The 26,075-nt window shown below is 40.0% G+C and overlaps 1 protein-coding gene across 1 annotated transcript; it reads right to left on the reverse strand.

Moving 5' to 3' along the window:
* Positions 1-853: 853 nt before the first annotated feature.
* ttc9b (tetratricopeptide repeat domain 9B) lies at positions 854-25,280 on the reverse strand. The gene is made up of 3 exons (XM_015021739.1): positions 24,457-25,280; positions 5,524-5,706; positions 854-5,157 (listed from the first exon to the last, which is right to left on the reverse strand). The coding sequence occupies exons 1-3, from the start codon at positions 24,908-24,910 to the stop codon at positions 5,063-5,065; spliced, it is 732 nt and encodes a 243-aa protein (XP_014877225.1). The 5' UTR covers positions 24,911-25,280; the 3' UTR covers positions 854-5,062.
* Positions 25,281-26,075: the final 795 nt, after the last annotated feature.

A 26,075-nucleotide genomic window follows, 5' to 3' on the forward strand; every position in this document is an offset into this window, starting at 1 on the left:
ACTTCTGCCACTTTCCTTTAACTATTGTTTGTTTACCTTTAGCTCTCTGTGGTTAGTAGTTTTTTTCTTTTTTGGTTAGTAGTTTGTTTGGTTTTTGCATTTATATTATGGATTTCATTTTGTATCATCCTCATGAAGTAAAACATTGATCTGGAGGAGTCCAAAATTTTAGTAATTAACAAAAATAAATAAATAAAAAATAAAGGTGTAAAAGCTCTAGAAAGCAGCTAAATTCAGATGAAGGTTTCATTATTCATTGAACTGAAAACATTTTGAACAAAACAATGTGAATTTGTACAATTCTTTGAAAGCTTTGAATTACACTTTCAATTTGGGAGTTTTTTTAAGACTAGTGACAAACCTTGAAAGAAATTCAAACAAAACAAGTACAGCTAACACAAATTAAAATAAAAATATGGCTTCTTGAAACCAAAAAATCTTGGAGATAGTCTAAAGCAGGGGTCATTAACTCCAGTCCTCTAGGGCTACCATCCTGTAACTTTTAGATGCGTCTCTGCTCAAACACACCTGGATCAAATAAACTGCTCGTTTCCAGCCTATTGCAGAGAGGAATTAATGCTGGTGAGGGAATTCAGACATTTTGGAGCAGAGGTGAATGTAAAAGTTGCAGGATGGTAGCCCTTGAGGACTGGAGTTGGTGACCCCTGATCTAAAGACTGAGCTGACGATCATGAAAAGTTGACCTCATTAAAATGTTTGTACTGTTCCTTTAAATGTCACTTTTCTGATGAAAAATGTTTCACGCTGAAATTCTTCTCATTTCTAGAGATCCAAATGAGGAGAATCAGCAAATGCTCCAACAACAACAACAACAACCAGAACTGCTTTTTGTTTTGAACTTTATTCATAATCCTCATGTACGAGTTACTAGTGCATTCCCGGCCTTGCAGTTCGGTAAATCCTGTGATGGAGGCCTCTCAGGTGTTTGAATGTCGAATGAAAAACGGCCTCTTGGGAGGGAGGTGACACAAAAGCGCAGTCTGAGCCCCGTCCTCCCTCTGTTTGGACCAACGGGCCGAAGGCGTGAGGCGCACCGGTTCTCCTCCGTCTGTGTGTCGCTGTGGGTCGTCACTCAGCTGGGGCCGCCGATCGCTCTGCACTCTCTCTTGGCCGTCTTAGTTTCCCCTCGACGGGACGAGAAATACCAACAAATACAGACACAGTCACGATGCAGCTCTGAGGAGGAGCTATAGTAAAATTCTCTTTTCTATCTCTTCTCTGTTGATAAAGTAATTCAGTAAAGCTTTTCACAACCATAAAACTTTCCATTTTTGTAATTTTTTTTTGTACATTTGTATTACATATTCACAAAAACTACTTTGACATTTGACAAACATTTACCTTGAATGACATCAAAAGTAAAAAGAGCATAAAAAATTTAAATAAACAAAAATAAAAATACATGAATAAATAACACAGCCATTTATTTAGTCTATTTTTATTTTTTTGTTGTGCTTTTTGTTTGTTTTCAAAGCCACACTGACAAAGAGATGAGGAGTCTCTGTTTGCACACGCAGCTCGTTGTTGGATTATGCTTTAATCACCATTAACAGCCTCAGAGTCAGCGCGGTCAGTAATCAACAAACCTGCTGAGTGTGCAGCTAGTTAACCTTTCACTCACACGATGAGCTAAGATGACTTCAGCACAGCCAGACAAAAACAAGATGATGAGCCGGAGCCGTGGAGAGACGACCGTGAGGGGGACACCGATCCCTGAGGGACCCTGTGGGAGAGGAGACTCGGCTCAGGCAGCCATGGAGACCAAGCCTGCTGCTGCTGCTGCTGCCTCTCGCTGCTGATTTATCTCCTCTGGGAGGCCGGAGACATAAACACACGGCAGGGAGCGCACAGGAGCAGAACGGTTTCTGCATCTCATATCTTAACCCCAACACAGTGTTTGGATGTTGCAGCTAAAGCTGACAGGTCACTGCAAAAGTATCAAACCTGCTCAGGTTGTGTCAAAAGCACAAACCTGGTGATTTTTAATTGAGATTTTATGTGATGGACCAACACAAAGCGCTGCACAATTGTGAGATGAAGGGAAAAATGACACAAGGTTTTCAACAGTTTTATAAATAAAAATGTAACGAGAGCTGCAAGCGGTTATTAGCGGGTTCCAAGTCCTTCCCAGCAAATCTGGCCCTCGCTCTGTCCTTCACATCCTACCAGTGATCTAAAATGTGTGGTGCACATTCGTTTTGAGGCTGCATTCATACCAGCACTGTTTAGTCCGCTTTAATCAAACTCTAGGTCGCTTGTCTAGAAAGTCCCGTTTGTTTGGGAAGGTGTGAATGTGGAATCAAACTCTACAAACCTAGATCTCAGTTCAGTTGAAGTGAACTCTGGCGCAGTTCGAATACATATGTGGAGACTGATCCAAAAGCAGGAAGTGGACTATAGTGCAGGGTATTCTGGGTAAATACGACAAAAACAAACACGAGAGTCTAGCATTAGGGGGAGAAATGGCTTGTGGTCTTTTGGCTAACACCAAAGAGAAATCCTACTTTAGTTGTTCATTGAAGAGCATTAATTGAACAAACGGCATCATGAAGACCAAGGAACTCTGTTAACAAGTCACGCTCTCCACAAATCTTTATAGAACATCAGGGAGAAAGTCATTGGTGAAAGAAAACTTTAAGAAGTCCTGATTCTGCTTCCTCTAGTTTGTGTTGGACTATCACAGAAAATACACTGAACTCTGTGGTTGTAATGCAACAAAATGTGCATAAGTACAAGAGGTTTTGCAAGGCTGTGTGTAATACTACTGCTATGTTATCATGTTAAGGTTTATAGCAATAAAACAGCTGTTTTTTTTCTTCTTATGGTTGAAAGCGAATTCCAGTTGTCAGAGGATGTTTCCTCGACAGTGAGATGCTTTAGCTGCAGATTTGTTTTGTGAACATAGTCATGTATCCCCATCATGTAGTCATGAATGATACATTTGATTTGAACCTTGCTGCATCTTCTGTAAAGGGCTGCAGCTGCTTAACTCGAGCCGACGATGGCCTACTTCTCCTTCCCTCGGAGCCTCCATGTATCACGCCGGTCTCCTCAACTCATGGCGTCGTCTCTCCAGAGTGCCACTGACACACTTACTGTAGGTCCTTCTCTAACTCGTAGCAGGCCAACAAATTAAACTGGGAGGGCAATTCCTTCCCAGCATCTGATTTAATCCTTTAACTCTGAGTTCCAGAGCAATAATCCTCCACCTTTGTAAATCAACAACAAGCTCTATCCAGAGATATTTCATACCTCTCTTACTGTTGTGATCACAGTCACTGCCCTCTCGGTTCAGAGAAGAGCTCAGCAGATTGCATGAGCAAGCATTTTAGTGGCAGCATGCCATGACAGAACGCAATAGGGCCAATAAATTCCCCGTCAAAAAACTTCTGAAATAACCCTCAGGAGCCACGCTTTGCATGCGGAACGTGGGCTTGCACAAAAGGAATGAGGAAAACTGGATTCCACCGATTCAGAGAGGAGAGGCATTCAGGTCATGCTTTCACATATGATCAATCGAACCCTTCGCCAGAACCGCGCAGGGCGATTTAAACCTGCGGAAAAGCTATCAGAGAGAAAAAAAACAACAGGTTTGCCTTATCAATGATTAAGCTTCATGAGCCACAACAGAGGCAAGCGGCAGAGTTTTGACAGCCAGTAATGGATGCGCACTAACTTATACCGTCAGTAGTTTCTGATGCTAATGTTGCATGCCCTCACAGCCGCGTTTGTCTATCAGCACAAAGCAAACTGAAAGCAGGAGGAATCTCAAATGGCTCTCTGCTTTGACAGCGGAGAGGCTTGGCGCTGTGGTTTGGACCGATGCGCGTGTGTGAGCTTGTTTTCCCTGCACTAAAGCTGCCCAGAGTCTCCTCAGCGTCTCAGCAACCACTGGGAAGGCTCGACGTTAGCGGGAAAAGGTCGGGCCGTTTGGAAAAGTGAGTCCAACAAGCCAACGCAGGTTTGATGGATCTCCCAAGCTTATTGGCTGTTTTCCGTTGTGACATCATCAATGGAGAACTGGGAGGCAGAGGAAGTGCCCGCACGATCTCTCCGATACGAAAGCCGCGTCACGCGATCCGGGAGAGGCTTCGGACGACAGATTCAAGACATGCTGAGCTGTTACTTCTTCTCGCCACAGCAGCATACCGGACAACAGCCGGAACTGCTTGAGAATTTTGCCTCCGTGCTGCAAACAAACATTTCACACACGACTGACCGTGACGGCAAACTAAAAACCCTAACTAAAGAGTTACAAACACTTGAATTAGCCCTTGAATTGAAAGAACAGTCTAGAAAGTGAGATGCATGGCAGAAAGGTTGGGCAGAGAAATGGCAGATCAGGAACAGAGGCAGCTTCTTGTCTCCTGCTGGTCTGAGGTGAGCCCTGTTCGGTCATGGCGTACAATCAAAACTGGGCTGCGGCCTTGATATGTCTCACACACCCAACCAACCAACCATCATGCTTCACGCCGTCTCCCTGCCCACATGCACACAGACCCCTGCCCTCCTGCCAGTGTGGTCCAGCTTCCCGAGCCCAAAAACTCTCCTTGAGCATTTTGGGGTTGTGGAGAAACAAGGCAGAGAGAAAAAAGAGAAGAGCAAGAAAGCAGGAAGTAAAAGCATGTTCTGCTCTTTAAACGTGTACTAAACCAACCAAATGCTCATGGTTCATATGCAGGTCTATGAAGCTCCGTTTTCACTCCAGCACAAGGACGGTTTCTATGAGTATATTACAGTTTTGTCTTTTGCTTGTTTTTTGTTGATTTTCTTCATGTTAGGCTGCTGATTGTGTCTGGGGAGAGAAACCAAAGCCCCTGAGGGAGAAACCGAGAGGAGAGAAGAGGAGAAAGTAGCAGACAGTTGTTGATATGTGCCCCGTTTGTGTGTCACCAGCTGGGTGGTTGGGTCTGTTCTGTCTGTGCTGCTGTCAGGAGTCGGAGGAGGAGGAGGAGGAGAAGGAGGAGCAGGAGAGAAGAAGGGTCAGTAGGATTGCCAAAAAGGGTCAAAGGGAACAGGAGGGCCAGGAAGTTGGAAAGGATTAGCCCTGGGTCTCCTTGCCGCTTTCCCGTTCTCGCTGTCCACTCTTGCTCATCTTCATCTCTGTCAGCTGGATGTATCTAAGCACGTTGGTGTCTGAAACAGACAGAAAACATGATGCATGAGAGCAAGAACTACAGCTTTAATTTCTAAATCCAGACTGTTTTTCCCCAGTGCAGTTAACTCTATCTGTCTGTCAAGATGCCAGTAATAAAAAAATACACATTATATCAGATCTCTCCTTATTTCACGTCAAACCAACTTGCTGATGAACATATTTTGAAGGAATGTCTTAACAGCGGTAGGAATGATAGAAACTATCACAATCCTAAACATCAAATCTGAGAACCTTGGACAAATATTTTGATTATTCAAAATAATAATTTGTATTTGTATTTTACTCTGCATTTATTCTTGATTATGCACCCATAAATCAGTCTATTTAGCTCAATTCAGACTCACCTGTAGGTTCACGGTTCTTAGCATCACGCAGGTAGCGTAACGCACATTCATAATCCCCCAGGTGATAGAAGGCAATGCCGGCCCGGTACATGGCTTTAAAGTGGTCCCTCTGGTGGCTCAGCACCTTCAGACAGTACTCCTTCACTCTCTCGTAGTTTACCAGGTCAGACTGTAACAGGCAGGCTGCAGGAAGAGCACAGGACAGGAAAAAAAATCCTGAATCAAACGATTATTTTGGAGCAATTAAACAACGAGTTCCTGTACTGCAGTTTCATAGGTAAACTTCTCCTCTTTGGTTCATCCTCTGGGTGGCGGTGACTATAAATAGTGAGCTCCGATGTCTTAGAGTTGATGGAAGAGATAAAGGAATCATGCAAGCAATTTGAGCCCCCAGGCAGGAGCGTGGTGTCTCTTTTATTTATTGCTTTTGCTGAACTTGTCGTGCAGAATAGAGGAGAGGAGTGAATCTGGAGCTACAAGACGATGCAGACAGCGAGGAGGCTTTTTGTCTAATGTCACAATGTCAGAGTCTGGCACCAGAAAATAAAATAAGAGAAGAAGAAAAAGAGGACGGGCTCAGTGAATTATGACATAACATCTGTGTTTTACTGTAGTCATCAATCCTACAAATCAAATTAGCAATTCTCAGCAGTTCTCAGATCAGCTCAGGTCAGAGTAACTTTATTAAGAAAGAGACACGAGAAAAGTCAAACACTGGATTTTAGTCCATCAGAGCTCTTAAACGCTGCTGATGGCTCAGATATCCTCCGCTGGTCACAACCACACAAGCTTTTACTTCCAGCAGCTTCCCTCCATCGCTCCCTTCTGTCTCTGCCAATTAATCTGATGAGACGTAGAAAAAAAAATCCCACTTGTACTTCCTCCATTTTCACTGTAGTGTCCCCCTACAGCAGTCCCACCCATCTTCCCCGTTTCCTCTGACTGTGTCCTTGACATGTCTGTTAAAATCATGAGTCAGGAAGCTCAGAGGCAGTGTGAGTCAGGACTGAGAGAGAGGCGGTGTGTGTGGGAGGCGGGGAGGTGGAGGTGTGTGTGGGAGGCTGGGGTTAAAGCAGGGGAAGAGGAGGTGACACCTGTGGAGGCAACAAGGTGAAGGGGAGGAGAGTAGAGCAAACCACCACACTCATTTTGAATCAGCTTGTGGATTTTTTTTCTATGAAACAAAGGAAACTTTTGTAGTGTCTTAACTTTTTCCACATTTTATGTTGTTTAAAACTGCAAACCCCAGTGAGATTTTATGTGACAGAGCCGTAAAGCATAATTAAAGTGAAAACGAAACGTCGGTGTGAGCGTTTTTCACTAGATAAATTCTGAAAAGTTAGGTTTGGATTTAGGCTGCAAGCTGCTACCACTGTTGTCTTGTAGCAAGGAGGTCTTAGATTTAGGGGGAAATTGATCAAAATTGCACAACCAGAGAGACTGAAAAAATTCCCACTTTTCTTTATAAAACCTGGGTTTAGGCGTGGGCTTTGACGAAGACGTTCTACCACATCAATATGCGTCGATGTGAGAAATTTCACTGCAGCTCTAACTGTATGTTTGGGCCATTGCCCTCCTTAAAGGTGAACCAGGTTTTCTGTCAAAGGCTGAAGAAAAGCATCCACACAGCATGTCCATGAAAGTGGTTATCATCAGTAGTTCAATAGACTTTCTCCATATTGATTTAGCCACTGACTTTAGCTGGAACCGGACAAAATGGGTGAAAACACGACGAAAGTCTAACTATGAAGGACCGAAAAGATAAGAAAATCTTTTTTAAAAATCCAAGAACGCTGGTTAAATAATAATAAAAAAGAAATAATGATTTAAGTCTTTATCACAGCACTGTGGTACATATGAGGCAGTTGTTATTTTCAAACCAAATAGCCGCATAGATAAATCCACACACACACAAACATGCACACACAGCTTTAATAATAACCGGAACATAAAGAAAACCTGACACTTCTTATTTCCAGGGAGGCTGATGACTCAGCCAGGAGCAGAGCAGGAAGGTCAAAGCTGTTTTCCCTCTTTAGCGAACATAAAGCCTGCTCACATTTACTACAGCGGGACTCACCTCACACGCCCTCTACCTGTCCTGGACACCTCCTCACACACTCTACTCCTCTGTTTGTTTTTACCACCACCCAGCAATCACAAGGCCGCTCCTCACTGCACTCCCATCCATCATCTTCCTTCGGCAGCGACGGGGAGCTGAGCTTTCAGAGGATTCAGTTACAGCCCATAATGGTTTAATGGCTGACTTAGAGGTTTCACTCACACTGACACACTGATATACAACCAACACACACCCACAGCGCACGCAAGCAGTGACAAGTGATACAAACGCACAATGAAACCGTGAAAACATCCACCTGTGCCAGCGTGGTTCGGCTAAAATATGCACTCAACTACTAAATCTGAACAAAAGCAGATGACTTCAGGATGGCTGAAGAGATCGGAGGCAGCACAAACAAACACAAGCCACAGATTGCACGAGTGATGACTGGCTGGCCGCACCCCGTTGGCCCATTAGGCAGATGGATAGAATGCCAGAGGAAATGTAGAGTGTGGCGGGATGCATTAACGATATGATAATGATGGGATCATTGGACCAGGCCTGGCAGGGACACAGGCCCAATAAACATAGCAGAGCGATTTCACAGGAGACACAATGTCTCTGTTACTGCAAAAGACATGACTGTGTCTGCTGTTGTATGAGACGTGCGGCAGCAGGTGAAGATAACAACTTGTTTTCACAAAGACAAAAAGGTTTCAATTCAGTGCAAATTCACAACACGTCGTCTCAGAATTGCCACATTCTAAGAGTTAATTATGGTTAATGGACTAAACTTATTATGGATTCTACACATGGGGAGGAATGAAATACAGCAAAAGGCTAAAGATTCACCCATTGGGGTGAATCCAACATACGGGAGGGCAAGTTATTGTTGATTCAATTTCCAAAGAAAAAGAATTGAGAGAGAGCGATGTTGACGTCTGTGCGTCCTTTAAACTCTTCTCGTCAGGCTGAGGGTGACGGATTCAAAGAGGGGAAATATGTAGGAGCAAAACATTTGAAATTTGGGGTAAAAAATGTTTCAGCACAAATAAGAAATTCAAGAGAAATGCCTAAAAGTGAAAGTATCTGTGAAAAGATGGTGTCTTCAAGACGCCATGCATTAGTTTCTTTTTGGATAAAAAGATAAACAGGAAGCAAGTAGAGTTGAAGGAGTTCAGGAGCCCCACAGGCTGCCTGAAGCATGAATCAGTCTCAAAGTCTGTTTGAAAAAAAAAAAAAAAAAAAAAAAAAAAAAAAAACTGAAAACAAGTGAGACAAAGGATGGAGGGCAGAGGCAACAAAATCCAGAAGCAGCAGACTTTTCATCTCTCCTGTTTCTGTTCCCCAGCTCGAGATGTTTCAGTCCTGACTAATTTCCATTCCCTGCGTCTCGTCATGTACTCCCTGTGGACCCGCGTCCTTCCCTCGGCCTCGCCTCCATCATAACAGCAGGCCTGACATCACGTTCAGCCTAATTTGAAGCCACTGGTGGCCCCGGTGATTAGTCTGCTGTCCATCACCTTGTAATTAGTTCTGCTGGAAGATAATAGGAGGAGGAGAGCCTCATCACTCTCTCTGGCACTTACATCCCCTCTCTGTTTACTTCAGAGCAAAGTTCACCTCCAACCTTTATCCTGCATCGTGGCCTCTATCCTTTACAAATGCCACTCTGCTGCAACAGATTTAGATACAGAGTCAAACGAAGCGTGCATCATTGTGAAACTGCCTCACACATGTGCAGCTGACGTCACGGTTCGTCTTTCTCTAAGAATAGCTCCACCCAAAGCGGTTTTTGCAAATGTCTTTAGCTGTTATTGAGACGGATAGGGGTCACAGTTCACAACTCTCCTCAGCTCTGACAAAGCTTTTACCAGCAACAGTCATCCATCATTTTAGCAGCCTTCTTTTCCTTTTTTTTCTCACCCTCTGTTGAGCCAGATTCAATTCAGTTCGATTCGAATTGAATCCACTCGATTCGATTCAATTCAAAATACTTTATTGATCCCAGAGGGAATTGCTGTGGATGCTGACGCTGTATCTGTCGTGGCCGCTCAGAAAACTGTTGGCTTGCTGATAAAACCCATTAAGAGTAAAGAACTGCTGCTACATCAAATATGTTTGCAGAGTTTACCCACAGTGCATCACCAGTCCTAGGAGATTAGAGAAATAGAGCAGTCAGATTATTCTGTAGGACATGTATGGCAAACAGGGAGGCATTTAAATGAGCAAAGCTACTAAACTTAGCTGCTTTCAACATTTTTGTAAAACTCTTGTTAAATGTGTGACAGCGTTTCAGTGAGAGTGCAGATCCTGAACTAGCAGACATGATTTTGTTCTTGTTCTGGTTCTGGAGCTCTCGGTATGGATTAGAAATGTCCAGGTGCAGGTTGGTCTCATGTTTTCAGCTAACCATCCTGTTGCATTGTTCCACTCTCCTAAAATAGTTGCTCAGGATTAATGCTCATCTACTTAAATATTTATACGCAAGAGGAAGCTATTGGTCTAGACGACGTCATCGAGATGAAATATTTTAATATTCAGTGCTTCCTATTTTAGGTTTTGGTTAAATGCTCCTGTCTGTGCTTTGGATTCTGTGTTCGTTTTTTTTCTTTTTTTATGGCCTGGAGATAAAATGAAAGGCAGTTCATGCAGCTCCATTAGGATTATTTTGGCTGCTACAGGCCTTTATCAAAGTGATCAAAAAGGAATCAAGAAAGATCATCATTATTCTTGTTGCATGAGTAAAAACAGACTTCCTAATGGCAGATAAATGGAGTTACATATAGCATAAGAGATATCGACCATATTTGAACTCCCTGACACTGATATAATTTTATTGCAGCCATTATCTGACTGGTGATGTCATCTGTGGAAACTCTGCAGACTTTTGTTTCGCTGTCAGCAGATCAGATGTTTCTGCCTGTTGCCGTTTTCAAACCCAAAGATCCAGAAAGAGAATTTGCAACAAAAATCAGTGATTGACTAATATTGTTAAAATGTTCAACTCTTTTTGGCTTTATTAAATTTCTTGCACAACTGGTGCAACATGGAGTAGCTCTGCAGAGTTAGCCAGACTTTTGTTCATACATGTTTGAATGAGGCATTGCATGTTTAGACAATTATTCTTTCTGGTGTTTTTGTGCCGTGCAGCTGGAATGATTTTTGCTCTTTCTTATTTACTTTTTGACAATTGCTGTCACGTGTAACTGTGGCAACAATGTATTGTTTTTAACAAGTAGAAATAGCTGATTAGCATCTAAAAAAGTCAAATAATACCTGAACCTCCAAATCCCAGAGAACTGAAAAGGATTTATCATCCCTTTCTGAATCCATGCTGAAAAGGATCAAAGAGCGGAAAGAGAAGGAGGAAGTTCAAACCATCTCTTCCACTGATCATGATAGGAAAGGATCATATCCCCTACTCCAACGTCTCTATGCTCAGCATAACAGGTTTGGAAAGGGGATAAATATGAAAAAAATGTAATTTAATATTAATAGACAAAAAAAGTTATACATTATGTTCAAGTCATTTGAAATGTTGCTACAACTAAGGTCGGCATGCTATTCTGCAGCACCCAGACAGCACTGACAAGCATGTTGTAAGATTATATTTTAGAAATAGAAAAGATGCTTCCTGTTGTGTGTAAAAATGACAATAGAGAGGAATGTAAAAGAAACTGATGTATCAGGCATTTTTCTAAAAACGAACTAGGGGAAACTAAGGTTTGTTGCCTTCATCACAAGCCAAAACGTGTTGGTTTGCAAATAAAGTTGTTTCCTGCTTTTGTTGGAGTTTTCACCTCACCAGACCTCAGACTCTCTCTGCACACTTTGGGAGTCGGTGAAGTTGTGCCAGAATCTTTTGGGTATCAAAGTTACTCTTTGCTAAAAAAAAAAAAAAAAAAAAAAAATTTAAAATGTGTAAATGGAAAACATCAGGTAACTTTTTAAACCCTCAGCCTTAAGTTTTAGCCTCTCATGTTTATGCCAATCAGTCCCACTGTCTGTTGGAAAACAACTTTAACCTTCAGAAGCACAACACTGCTGGCTGTGAGCAATTATAACGGTTTTATAATCGGATTAAGCACTCATTAAAATGAACTGTTTAGTCATGTATGAACATTCAGCATCTATTTACAGATAACATAGGTGGCCAGGAGGGGAAATGCTTGCTCATGCTCGTCCACACTGAGCAGAAGGGGTGAAAGCCTCTACAGCGGTGCCATTGCTCAGCTTGCAGCCAGAATCCAAAGAAATATTTTAATTCAAGCGTGCCTCCACTGACAATAAGTCCAGGTACAAGCTGACAAAGGTGATCCAGTGGGATGGAAGTAATTGACTTTACTCACAGTTTACTCTAGAGTAGTCTAAGACACGAGAAAATGGTGGAAAATAGTGGAAATGGTGGCAAAGGAGTAGGGAAGATGTTCAGAAGATGTTCTCTCTTTTTGAATATACAAAAGAGACTGTCTTTGAATTCAGTTTTGGGAAGTGCTTCTCTATCTTTAAGGGAAGAAAGAGTAAAAGAAGAATTTAACAATTCCTATGTGGCAGGAACTTCTGAAATACAATCCACTTTCAGTCTAGTACAGATCAGATAATGTCCTTATCCTGCAGAAACCATTGTTTTATGTTGGCAAACAACTGTGTTGGCTCCCTGCCTATATGCCTCAGAGCCGTTTCTAAGAATGGAGAAAAGATCATTTAAACAAAGAAAATGCTTCCTGTATAAATATCTGTGAATACAGTTTATTGTAGCTTCATAGAAATCGCACACTGACAAGTTTCTAAATGAAATCAACATGTTTTGATGTTTCTAATTGTCATATATTTAAAAAACAACAACAAAAAGAGCAATCAGACTGAGATAGTAACAGAACAGTTCATCCTTCAGTTTCTGTATGACTATAATTAAAATTTAAAATTGACAGTGATAAAAAAAAAGTCACTGTAGAATTTACAGTAATTTACTGGCACCAGGGTTGGCAGCCAATTTCTGTAATTTTTACAGTAAAAAAATTACAGTAACTTTCCTGTCATTTTATTGCAGTTTTACTGTAAATTTATTATGTTTTACTGTAATTTTCTTACTGTAATTTTATTACAGTCTTACTGTAAATTTTTTATGTTTTACTGTAGTTTTCTTACAGTTTTACTGTAGTTCTATTACAGTCTTGCTGTAGTAGAATTACAGTAATAAAAGTGTAACATTTATTACAGTAAAAGTAATAGAATTTATCAATGTAATTCTATTACAGTAAGACTGTAAATTTATTAGTTTTACTGTAATTTTATTACAGTACTGAACTTCGCGGTCCAATCACATCCCATTTACTTCCCATACCCATTTCAGGTCACAGTAAAGAGCTGTACTTTTGAAACCCAGCCACCTTAATGTATTTTCATGATGTAGTTTTTGCAGTCATTTGTTAGAGTGTACTTAAAAAGTAAAAATGTTTAATCCATGGTTAAGCAACCAGTTTAAGTTATTGATGGGAAAAACCTCTCATCACTAAGATGTATGAAGAACTGGCTAAATGCATGGTTGACCTGTGCAGAACCAAACATCATCATGTATAATGTGAGACAATAACGCGTTATACATATATAATAAAATAAAAATTAGCTAAAAAATTCATTTGTTATTTTTCTTTAGGAGCATGAGTAAGAAAAAAACAGCATGATGGCAACAGCTGGATGTTACATTTATCCCACCATCTCCACGTTTAACAGCTGCAGGATAATTTTAGATGTGAAACTGTCAGGCAGAAAAACGGTGCCCACTCACATCCTGGTAACTGTGCTGTTTTTAAGTTGAACTGTGGACTTTTCATCCTGATGTAACAATCAGGATTTTAAAATACTTATTTTCTTTTATGGCGTATGAGTTGGAATATTACACCTAAATGGGTTCACTGTGCTACAGACACAGTTTGTAATAAGTTGCTGCTTCTCCCCTGATAGGATCCATATATTTCTTGTTAATTTATAAGGTGACGGTCTAAAAAAATTAATATGTTGATTAAAAAACAGTTTGATAATAATAATTTATCATAACAGGAAGAAGATTACCATGAAGTCAAACATAAAAAAAAAATATTCTCACATCCATGGCGCCTTTATTAATGCTTTTCAACATTTTAACATGAAGGAGGAACACAAATAACTGCTTTAGGCTTTATAAAGCAGAATCTACAGTAGCACTGATTACTACAACTCATCTAATTTATTATCATTATAGATTTTAGCACTATAATCACAAAAAGAAACAAATTCCATCTGGATTTTATCTGGTAGAGAAACACAAAGTAGTGCATATTTGTGTAATGGACATAAAATGACAAAAATCTCAAAATCTTTTACTAATGAGATGTGAAGAGGGTTGACCTGTGTTTATCTCCATCCATCTTCTCAAAACGTACCAGCTTTCCTGCCCTGCCAAACATCCCCACAGTATGACGTTGCCACTAACATGTTTCACTGCATGATTGTGTGTTGAGGGTGATGTCGGTTTACTTTTTTTTTTTTTGTCATACACAGGGTTTTGAAAAAGTTTAATTTTGGTTTCATATGACCAGACCACCTCACCTCAAGTTTGCTGTGTCTGGCTTGTGACAAACTGCAAACGGGATTCGTTACATCTTTCTTTTTGACCACAATGGTCAAAATCAAACTGGGCAATCCCTTTCCACAGAGAAACACGGCGGATCTGAAAACCAATCCAAACACATCGCTTACACATCTCTGCCATCTCAAACAGCATGTAACAAGGGCAAGTTTTTAATGTCAAGCCCCAACAGAGCAGGCTTTAAAGCATTCAAGGTCAGGCCAGAGCAGAGCGAGCAAACAACCCAACAACCACGGCTTGTTATCATCAGGGAACCCTGCTGGAAAAATATAAGCAGCCCGTTGGTTCAGCCGGGGTTTTAGATGTGTGCAAATAGCTGGAGCAAATTCTCATTACCGATGGCTTATGAAGGATGGATATTTTACTCACTTTCACTCTGAGGATGTCAGGGAAAGGGTAAATGTCTCAGTTCTTCCCTAAGCTGATGTCAGGACTTTCAACTAGGGACTATAAAAAGCTTTGACAGACACTTTCACTTTATACATTATTTCACACAACTGTCACACGATGTCAAATAGAAATTCGCAATCCAAGAACGTTGGGCACACAGAACCCGTCACAGCCACAGGAAAAGTTTCAAATTAAATTCTTGAGGAGTCGTCATATTGGGATGGCTGGAATGATGCCAATTACAGGAGTTTGTAGTTTATTCAATGTATTTCAGGAGTTTCACTGAAAAAAGTGAAAAAAAACCCATCAGTTCTTAATGTTTAATGGTAATTGTGAAAACAGAAGCATTAAAAGTAAAATATCGACACAAGCCTCCAGCTGTGTGTTGAAAATGTTTATTTTATTGGTCTGATGTAAAATTTTAATCTCAAATCCATCCATCCATCCATCCATCCATCCATCGATAAGTTCATTTTAATAATGACTGAAATCCAGTGTCTTGATTGTGAGTCTTACTGTAACAGTATGAAGGCATACCTGTTAAAATGTATGGTTTTAATATTACTTTTCGGTGATCTAACGTTAGATTTTGGTGGTATTGAGTTGACTTCTAACTTGTCTTAAGTCTGCCAGTAACTCATTGTGATGTTCAACACTTTTCACTGCCTCAGATCATAGTGTACAAGATATAAACAGGTTTGAATGTTGACGTTGATTGACTCTGAAAGTTTCAACATTTCTTCTCATTTCAGAGAAACTGCAGTTTCTTCTTCACTTTCAGTGTTTTTTCTTCTCCGTAGAGACAGGAAGCCTGTAGCTCCTGCCGTATAGTCTAGACAAGCTGTACACATAACATTTTATCATCAGTCTAGTTCCAGTTAGTCTATATTTGTATCTAAAATTCAGATCAATATCTGGGGACCTCTGGTCTAATTGACATCACAGCAATGAGACTCCAGCCTCTTCTTCTTCTCTGTTTTTACTCACCTTACTCTGCTCTATCTTTTCTTCCTGACAAACAACTAAATCTTTTCTTAGCCCCGTGACAGCAGTGATCTGGGCCTGTCAGAGTGTGTGATATAAATTAGTTTGGATCTTTATTGGATCTTTCAGAGTAATAAGTACCGACAAAAAGCAGCTTGGAAAACTCATCTTTCATTGCTTAGAGGTCATCGAGGCAGGCTGACTGTTTCTAATTTATGAGTGCTGTCCAGTTTGTCACAGCCCCCATTCTCTTCCCAGCTCTCTTAATCTCTCTGTCTTCCAGCTCTGAGGTAACTCAGAGGAATAGTACAGTAGCGGGAGAGCCATCTGCAGCTCTGGCACTCAACATTCTCACAGCTCTGCTCTGGCCATCCCTCCAATGGCAGAAATACACGCACAGGGGGAAGGAAAACACCACCCAAACCTCATGCCATCCCACTAGCTAACCCAGCCTCATGACACCTCCGTTCCTTCTCCTCCTGCTGCAGAAGTCCTCTTACTCCCAGCTGCTCAGGCAACCCACATCTCTCCCCATCTTAACCCCTCAATCTTGCAGTTCTCCTCTTCATCTGCTCCCTCTAAAGTCTCTTTCCGACTCTATCTCCAGCACTCCACTACATCCCCTGGTGATTGAGTTGGCAGGAGATGACAAGGAGGCGCTTTCTAGTCTGTCTTTCGTAAGCAGGCGTTGAATATTTTCCGAGAAGCGTGTCAGTGTGGATGGGTAAAAATCTCTCCGTCTTTGGTATTACACATCGCTGAGATTATTCGAAGGCACCCCCCGGGTCCTTCACCCGGTCTTTGAGATGGATAAGTGTAACAACCATTATTAGGCTTCTTTCCATGGATCTTCCTAAACTGGTTACACAAACTTTGAGATATTCTTTAAAATATTAATTTGCCAACTTGAGTAGCTGTATCTTTCTGTAGCTGTTGTTGTCAGGCCCATATGCAGGGTTTGAAAGCTCATTTTCTTTTTTAAACTTAACTCATTTAGGTTATTTTTGAGCTCCCTCACCCTTAACATGCAAGTTTGAAATTACTGGATCATGATCACAGATACGGAGCGACATTGAGCTGCACGACTGGAACAAAAAGGTGGCTGGTGTGTTATGAAACAAACAGTTTTATACGTCACCTCCTGCTGAGTCTCTCCCAGAGCTTTGACTTATGACTCATGCACAGATTGAGGCAGTCAGGAGGAACAAAGGCAGAGATCTGTGAGCAGTAGTTAATGAAAAAATCATGATGAGCGTTTTTTAGAAGGATCACAGCAACGTGCTCCCTGTTTCATCCGCTGTATATTTTCGGAGGTACATTTGACTCAGTCACAGCTTTTGTAATCTGCAAAACTATTTGATGCAAGTTGAAAGATGCATGGATGGTGATCTATTTGCTCTACAGAATGATAGATATCTTCACCAGGCTTTTGTTCCAACACAGTGAGTGAGAACGATTATATAGTGCTGGAGATTATCTCACGGCTACACATCTGATGACTGAAAAGATCACAAAATGAACGTCTGGTAGGAAAGCAGTGCACACACTCACTTGTAAGGTGAATTTCTGAGTCTGTGACTACTTCCAGTAGTCCACAAAAATGTGGAAAAAAGCAACACGGCGATGAGGAAAATCTCTTACTGGAGGAAAGTGCATGGGTTGTGTAGAGCAAGTAAGTAATACTCATATGGAAAAGTGACTCTCAAAGTGATCCAGTGGCTCTGAGAAACATTTTGCTGACTTTGCTTGTCTTCTGTTAGGTAAGGGTCACTTTAAGTCAATACAATCCTGACTGATCTATTTGTATTCTTTTATACTGATAACAATAGACTTTCCCATATATGAGAATGCCCCTATCACCTTGTAAGAGAAAACTGCATCAAGTGCACAGTTTTTTTATTTTATTTTTTACGATGAACTTTTGCCAAAACCTTTTGCACACGACATTCCAGTCAGAAATAACTTCCTACATGAATCCTACATGACTGTAAGACATGATATTAAGTCCACCATTAAGACAATTACAAAAACAAGAAAAAAGAACAACATGATTAGAAATGAATAAACAATAAAACAAAAGGGCAACAAAAGTGAACAACACCTTTCTTTCAACAACACTGATTAAGAGTTGTTGATAAGAGACACAACTCTTATCAACAACAGTTATAAATGAAAGCATTTGTAACTTTTATAACCCATATCATTTGGCAATAATCTGACACTTTTTATGCCATCTTTGTTTTGAAACCTCAGCTCAGATGAAGCCAAACAATGACTAGTCAAACATGTCTCAGGTACGCACACATTCAAGTACTGCTGCAGGCTTCAAGCAGGGGACTACTGCACCCACAGTAATTTGAAGAAAAAATATATGTTTTTTTTTCTAAAGCTTAAAAAAATACAATAAGTCAAATATGTAAGCACAAAAAATTGATGTCTACAGATTATTATTGTACTTGCCGTTGCTTAGGTAAATTAGTTGCACCATTAGAAATGTAGAAAATTATGAATCAGTGTGCATTTATTTCATGTTTAACAAATAAATGATGCAGATACTGAAACTGTGAACTACTTATTAAACTCATAGATTTGTCTCTTGTATGAGTGAATATCTGGAGTCTGATACTTGTTTCTGATGACTGTGCAAAATTAACTAATTCTCACTCTTGGTCGCTTGTATAGTTATTACAACCAGCTAATAAATATGATCCTGGTTGAACAGAAATTAGAACTTTTCTTTTTTACCATAAAGATTAAAACACCATCTGTGATGTTGTTAGGAAATAGGCTAATCTATTTCTCCACTATAGAGTTCAACAAATTTAAAATGCTTAATCCAAGTTTTCTATGAATATAAAATATTTTCCTCTAACTGGGATTTAAAAAAAATGGAAACTCTACACTGAATTGAGCTCAGTAAAATGCCTTTAATGAGTAAATGCTCTTCAGCTGTTTTAATGTCGAGGTGAGGCTGACTTTAACTACTTTAAATTCAATCACATTTTTTATTATCCTGAGCATAATATGCAAAGAGAAAACTGAACTTTCCCTTTAAGACAACTGAGTGGATACATCTGTTCTCTTCCTTTGAATGCCAGACACACACAGAGGCAACAAGAAGATTATGTCCTCATCATGACAATGACAAGAACATTGGAAAAACAGGCACAGACATGAACAGATATAAAGTGTGTTTCAACAAATTAGCAGAGTCAGCAACGGGTTTGGTAAGAATGGCAGAACAAACAGTGCTGGGAGCTCTCACCACACACACAGACACACACATCACAAACACAAACACACACACACACACACACACACACACGTTTTCTGCATCCCCTGAGCCAGCTGCTGTTCCTCCAGTGGCCAGGGAAGGCAGAGACAAACAAACACAAACATGCTTGCATGAACACCAGTGCTTGCACTCACTCACAACTGCTGACACGGATTCACTCTTGCACGTGTGACTGGTTGTGGTTTGGTTGCTGGCCTTCTGTCATACGTCAGGGCCAAAGACAGCGAGCCAATCAGTTGGCACCTCCTCCCTCCTGACCACTGAGAGCAGCATCTACCCAGCAGAACTCTGGGAAACCGGGCACAGCCTTGCAACCAAAGCCCAGTGTTTAAATTATAATGTGTGAGAGCCATAACAAGTTTTTAAAAAGATCTTAAACATAAAAATATATATTGTAAAGATTATTGTTGTTTGCGCTAACAATCTCTGACAATTTTGTTAGAGATTGTCACTATTAGTGACTGACAATTTTATGACAATTTGTAAAACTTTTAGTTCAGGCCAACTCGTTATGTTTTGACCTCTTCTCTAACATCTGTCTTGTTTCATTGTTTTTAAGTTGTGCATATAAAAGAAAAAAAAATACAGATGCAATATTTGTTGGGACAGGAGAAACACACATTTATTTAACACATAAGATATTTTTCATTCTTCTGTCTCTTGTGATAAAGTCGTCTTAAACTTAACAACTACTTCTGGAAAGAAAGTGCCACATAACAACTTTAACCTTTATTGGTGTGTACGATTTAAATAAAAGTTCAGTATTTTCATATGAAAACTAAATAAAAGTTGCATTTGTTGTTTCATGATAATCAAACTAACAGTGCTATTGATGCTGCCAAATATATTTCTTCAGAGTTGTGGAGCTTTCTCACATAACAGAAACCACTGAAACACATTGTGAGGCCTTGCTGACATAGTTGCAGCCAGCATAGCACGCCTTACTCAGGTTAACAATATCCGAGGGTATTTTCCAGCATCCTAAAATAACTCCAAATAAATGCACTGTTTCCTCCTGAGACCAAAACTGCATTTCTCTGCTGATTTATGGAATTAATTAACCTATTTTAAAGGGCGCCTGTTTCATTTATTTATAGTTCTTTCCCTTTATTATGAGGCTAAAGTAGCTTTTGAGTATTTAAGAAAGTGTTTATTTTATTATGCAACTCAAATTCAACTTTCTCTGAAACAGAAGACATAAGGCCACATTTAGGACTGCCTGAACATTTAGTCATTTTAAAAATTGTAGAATAATCTCAAGAAGCAGCAACTTAGATGTTGTTTCTGTGGCTATGCTTCATATTTTGTGCACCTTTTAAACTACATATATTATAAAGCACAAATGCAGCAACTAAAACAGTTTTATGCTACCATGTTGCTATATATACAGACCTTTGTATTGAAAAAGTCATCTGAGTAGTGTCCTCTGTTTTACTAGTTAGTCAAGAGCAGGAAACCTCGTCTTATGGCATGATTTAAAAGAAAACGGACAAACTATTAGCAACACACCTGTTGTTGACTCTGAGTCGGGGTGGGCCTCTACGCAAAGTTGTGTAGTTTGGGCAACGTTGTGTGGACGATTTGTTGTTGCTTGAGATCTGATACCTCTGCTGTCATTCTATTAACAACAGACAATGGCTGGTCATGAAGGGCAATGTACCGGTATTAAGTACCTCGATTATATTCACTGTGTATGTTCACTGCAGTTGTCTCTGCACATCTTGGCCTGCTTCTCTAGAGATGGATGCAGTTAACTGTTACAATCTCCTGCTGCTGCTAGCAAACACTTTGAACTCAGCTTCATGTTGGTTTTTAGATGTTTCATTAAATTGCTTGTGCTAAAAGTGGTGAACTTCAATCCTCCTCTTAACAATGCTGCATAATTTGCAGCCATAGTCGATAAAGGTTGTTATTGTCAAAAGGTACTTTTAATCTGACAAACATCGGAACCCATATTGTAATTTATTGAATATGACTGCATGGAGAGAGGAGTTATCTAATGCAGAGAAGATGTTGCTTCTCTCACATTGATATCAGGTCCTGTAGTATCAGAACACTTATGAATATGATTATGAGTACATACACACGTTAGCAGACAAATACTATGTAGACACTGATATCTGACTGAATATTAGTGCACCCTCACTGTGAGGGAAAGCCGACTTGTGCAGGGAAAGAACATAAAAACTACATGTTGGATAAAATTTTATTAATTCTATTTATGATATTACTCTAGACTTTATGTGTTTTTCTCCTCGCTCTCCAGTCCTTTTAAACTTTGTTATTGTAGCATATCATGCAAGATGCTTATTATCAAACAGTCTACAGCAGACAGAGCAAAAAAATCTAGCAACGGATTTTTATTTGATCTACATTGTGAGTTTTCCAGCTGAATTATCATTGGGAAATACCTTGTTTTTATGTATACAGAAAACAGCATTTTATTTCTTGATTTTTACCATTTATTATTATTTGTTTAATTTATAATTCACCTTTGACACATTTTACTGATAACCAAATAAGAATCAACTTTGTCTTTGCCACAGAGCTACTGGTAATATTGGTTTCTTAAAGAGTCTAAATACTCAATTTAATTTTTAAATCTGTTGTTTACTGAGGTGTTGAGTTGGTAGACACAACACTGTTTTATCCCTGACGTTTAGGAGCTTTTCATGATTTAATCATTTAAAGTTAAGTTGCTTAACAAACAAATAAACAAGCAAAAATAGATTCCACTGAAAACACTTAAATACAAGACAAAGGATGAGTGAAAATAGAGTTAAAGATCGTAATAAACACTAAGAGTACTTTCAAAAGCTTGTAAGATAATCTGGCTTCCTGGAAGTGAAATGTAAAGAAGTGATGACTCGTGGGTTTTGCACAGTGCCTTACAGCTTCCGCTCATCTATAGATTCTGCGAGGGCACAGAAACGTTCGGCTGATGTTCTTCTTCTGGTATTGTCCATTTGCACACCCAGACTTGAGTCAGCAGAGAACAAAAGGCATGAGCAATAACAACACAATAAAAAGGGAACAATCATAGTGATGGTTGCCATGGTAAACATGCAGCATTGTAAGGTGTGAGCTGTCCACTCGTTTGCCTCTTATCACTTAATTTTCCCGCTATTCTCTACTCCTTCTCAGCGCGTTATTTCCTCCCAGGCCATACTGAATGATGTCAGTTCTTTCAGTCTACAATTTCCCCCCTGCCACTCCCTGGACTTACTCTCATATTTTTTTCCTTGTTCCTCTTTCCCTCCCTCCCCTCTCTTTTTCCCTCTCCTAGCCTTTCACACCACAGCGGCCTCCCTACAGGCACCAGACAGGCCCTGAATGCAGCATCGGGGAAGCGACCTTCAATGCATCATGGCAAACTGACTGGACAGACCCTGGCACAGAAACACCACACAATACCGCCGCTCTCAGTTTAGTTTATACAGTCCTAAAAACACTGTAAAACATCTGCTGAAAGGCACACAACTAATCACTATTGTCCTCACTTTGTTCTGGACTTGTACATCTAATCAGACCCACTGATCAAAAGGCAGACGGCGCTGCCAAAGCCTGGCAGCAGTTTGGCAACATTTTTACTCAATGCTTCTTCTTTGTGATATTTTTTTATACAGCACACAAAAACACCAAGAAACTCAGAGTATATTGAGGCTAAAATACAATCAATAACATTAAAAGATATAGTTTTTGGATGTCCAGTTTATCTGATGTACAAGTATTAAATCTAAGAAGTGGGAAAAGCATACGGTTGATTTATGAACTCACCATTAATCAAACATATATGATCAAACAAAGGTCTGGAGAAAATGTGAAACGACAGACGCCAAAAACATGTGAAATGGCCAACAAATAAAAAGAAGCTGATATGTTTTTTTTTTCCCCGAAACCCCATTTGTCTTGTATAAATTAATTAAACATTTGTTTAAAAATGTAAAAGATTAAAGAGCTACATTCAGTAAAATCACTATACCACTTTAGAAAACCCCTGTTGATGATATCTTGGCTGGTAAGGTTCTAACTGAGTTTATTTGAGACAATTAAGTTTAGAGCAAACCTGTGGTTGTTTTTGAAGCACACCGAACAAATTCATCTTCTTCTCGTCAGTAATTTGTCTAAAGGTGCCGCGTTCATCTGTTTACCTTCCTGATACAACTGTGCACAACTAAACAGCACAGAAATCTCTAGCCATCACAATAATGTTAAAAAAGGAGACGGGTTCTGTGTTGCAGAAATTTTGCTGCAGAATGTGTGTTTAAACCCTAAAACAAAAAAGAAAACAATTTTGTGAATATGTTTGTTTATAAGTGGTTAGAAAGTGTCAGTGTAGTTGAGAGAAGGAAGACATTACTCTGAAAACTACACAAAAAGTCAAATTGCAGTTTGTAAACACGCTCAAGGACAAAAGTGTACATTGTAGAGACATAACATGTGGTCTAATTAGACTGAAAATTAAGGGGACTGCTGCATTTTACAAAATTCAGCTCTGGAAAACCACTGCACTGGCTGCTGTTGAAAACCTCATATTTATTCCACCAAATATTGATTTCTGAACTCTTCCTGACTTAAAACATTGGTATTATTGTTTCTAAATGAATATGAACTTGTTTTCTTTGCATTATTTGAGGTCTGAAAGCGCTGCATCTTTGTTATTATTTTCATCATTTCTCATTTTCTGCGAATAAATACAAAATTTTTGCTTGGAATTTCAGAGACATGTTATCACTAATTCATAGACGAAAAGAACAATGTTCATTTTACTCAAACATATGCCTGTAAAGAGTAAAATCAGAGAAACTGATAATTTTGCAGCAGTCTCTTTATTTTTTCCAGAGTTGTGGTTTCATAAGGGAAGAACATTACATGGATGGATACACAAAGTGTTTGACCCAAATGCTGAAAACATCTATGGGAACTTTTGATTTTCAATTTAGCTCTCATTCACATTATTTTGTTATTTAGCTTAGCTAATAAATTTTTTTAAGTAATCCTAACCAAACAAAGAGGGAAAGTTTGACTTGATTCAGTACCAGACAGTGAGAAAAAAAAGTTTATAGAGTGCATATAAATATATGGTTTCAACTGTACAATAAGAAAAAGCCACATATATTTTCTAACCCTGCGTGATTTTTCTTTAACCTACAGAAATGTGTGTTACAGGACACACATTGTGCTGAAGTTGTATCAACTTGTTGCTTTGAAAAACACTGATTATCCATCACACCACAAATTAGCTCTCTAACCAAATAATGACCTGTACACGTGTTACAAACAATTATATCATTCGTTGGCACATAAACCAAATTTATTCTGATAATTATTGGATGAAAAGTGGTTTTCCTGGAAAATCGTTGCACTGGTTGGTAAGTCTGATATCTTCTGTTAAATCAGTACACTTTGTTCGCTCCTGGACACAACAGGCTATCATCCACCTCTACGCTCACACTGCTATTCCACAAGAGAAAGAAAGTCTGTAAAAATAACTCAGCCTACTATGATGAACCCAGTGAACCGGAGCGAACAACCGTATCAGCAGTATGCACCGGTCCGACCATCGCTCACCTGTCAAGCTGTCGTAGCACTCGATCTCGGTGCTCTCCACGGCTCTCCGCTGCTCCTCGGTCAGCTTGACCGCGGCTTGACTCAGCAGGTTCACCTCGGAGCCCGTCGTCCCGTCCACAACATGAACCCCTTTCAGCTGGAGCAGCGCACGGTGGTACTTGCCTATCGCCTCCCGGAATTTCTTCTCTTTGTAGCAGCGGTGGCCCTCCGCTTTGAAGTCGATGGCTTTCTGAATCTTCAGCTCCATCTCCATTTCGGCCGAGCCGGCTCGATACCCGCCGTCGCCTCCTCCTCCGGCGGCCGCTGCCAGGCTACGACCGCCAGTCTCCGGGTAGCTCTTCAGGCTTTTTATCTGGTGTTGTTTGGCTTCCATGTCTCTCAGTGAACGCAGCTGGAGCGGGCCATTGTGCTCGGTGTGTTTCGTCGGGGAGTACTGGAGCAGCGTGCTGTGCATAAAGGATGCGGTATCGGCGGGGCAGGCAGGCGGCACCGAACTGGCTGGAAGCGTCGATAAAAAACGAAAGAAAAAGAGGCTAAAGGCGCGTCTGAAGATTGTCACTTGCGCTTGAAAGAATAAATGCGTTAAAAAGGCGAAAAAGAGCAAAAAGCAGCAGGCGGAAGCATCCCGAAATTAGCAAACGTTCCAACCGTCGAAAGCAGAATTCCCCTCTCTGGTCTCGCGGAAGGAAGGATGCTCTTGTGGATGGCACGCGCAGCTTCAGCACCACAGACAGCGCGCACACGAAACCCTCACACCGCACAGGATGATGGGAGAGGAAAAGAAGTCGTGAGGCGTTGCTGCGGTAGAAATTTTACGTAAAATGAAAGGGGGAAAAAAGCTACGCAAACATTTATTATCAATAACTATTTTTTTAAATTAATAAATTAATATAATTAAATAATCCGGATTTTACTTTTATACATGGAGTCAACGAGAAGCGCCTGATGGCTTCAGCTGATAAGGTTTTCAGAGATGGAGAAACAGCAGGAGGGTGCGTGCGACGGAAATAAGAGAAAGAGCGACCTCAACTGGATATAGAGTAAAATACACATATTTATGAGTCTTAGTTCTACAGAGGCCCAATAAACAGTAACATCTCCATATTTAAAATGGTGTGAGATTTAAAGTGATGACATTTAATTCTTATAAACACATATATGGGTATACTTAAATTCACTGACCCCTTTCTTAAACCTGTGTACTGTTTAATAGTGTTAACAGACAACAAAAAAGGAAAACACTATTTACATACAGAAGCCATTTGTCGAAGCAATCTGTGTGCCTTTTCATCACAGTACTGACATTCTGGTCTTCAGGCATTTCAGATTTCTCCAAACATGTTTACTTACTAATATATTTTCTGTGGATGTTAAAAGTGTTTGTTTCTTTTATGTCCTCTTTGCTTGTTTTTCTCAACAGTGGTGTTTAAAAATGAGCAAAGCAAAATTTATCAATTTGTCAACTACAAAATATTTTTGGAAAATTAGTTTGTAAATAAAACTCAACTGCAGATATTGTACAAGTTTATATTTATGCTTGTGGTGCAGCTTTTATTGGTGAATATTATTAGTCGTAAATTACTTGTAAATAAATACTTAAGTTGCTATCTGCTTGAACT

The sequence above is a fragment of the Poecilia latipinna genome, unplaced genomic scaffold (genome assembly GCF_001443285.1).
Source record: "Poecilia latipinna isolate Pla-1442-1.1 unplaced genomic scaffold, P_latipinna-1.0 Scaffold85, whole genome shotgun sequence".
NCBI classification, from domain to species: domain Eukaryota; kingdom Metazoa; phylum Chordata; class Actinopteri; order Cyprinodontiformes; family Poeciliidae; genus Poecilia; species Poecilia latipinna.

Coding starts and splice junctions, on each gene's coding strand:
- ttc9b (XM_015021739.1), bottom strand. CDS start 24,910: ATGCACAGCACGCTGCTCCAGTACTCCCCGACGAAACACACCGAGCAC. Junction 5,707..24,456: donor GTGCTACGACAGCTTGACAG/GTGAGCGATGGT, acceptor CTCTTCCTGCAG/CCTGCCTGTTACAGTCTGAC. Junction 5,158..5,523: donor TAAGAACCGTGAACCTACAG/GTGAGTCTGAAT, acceptor TGTCTGTTTCAG/ACACCAACGTGCTTAGATAC.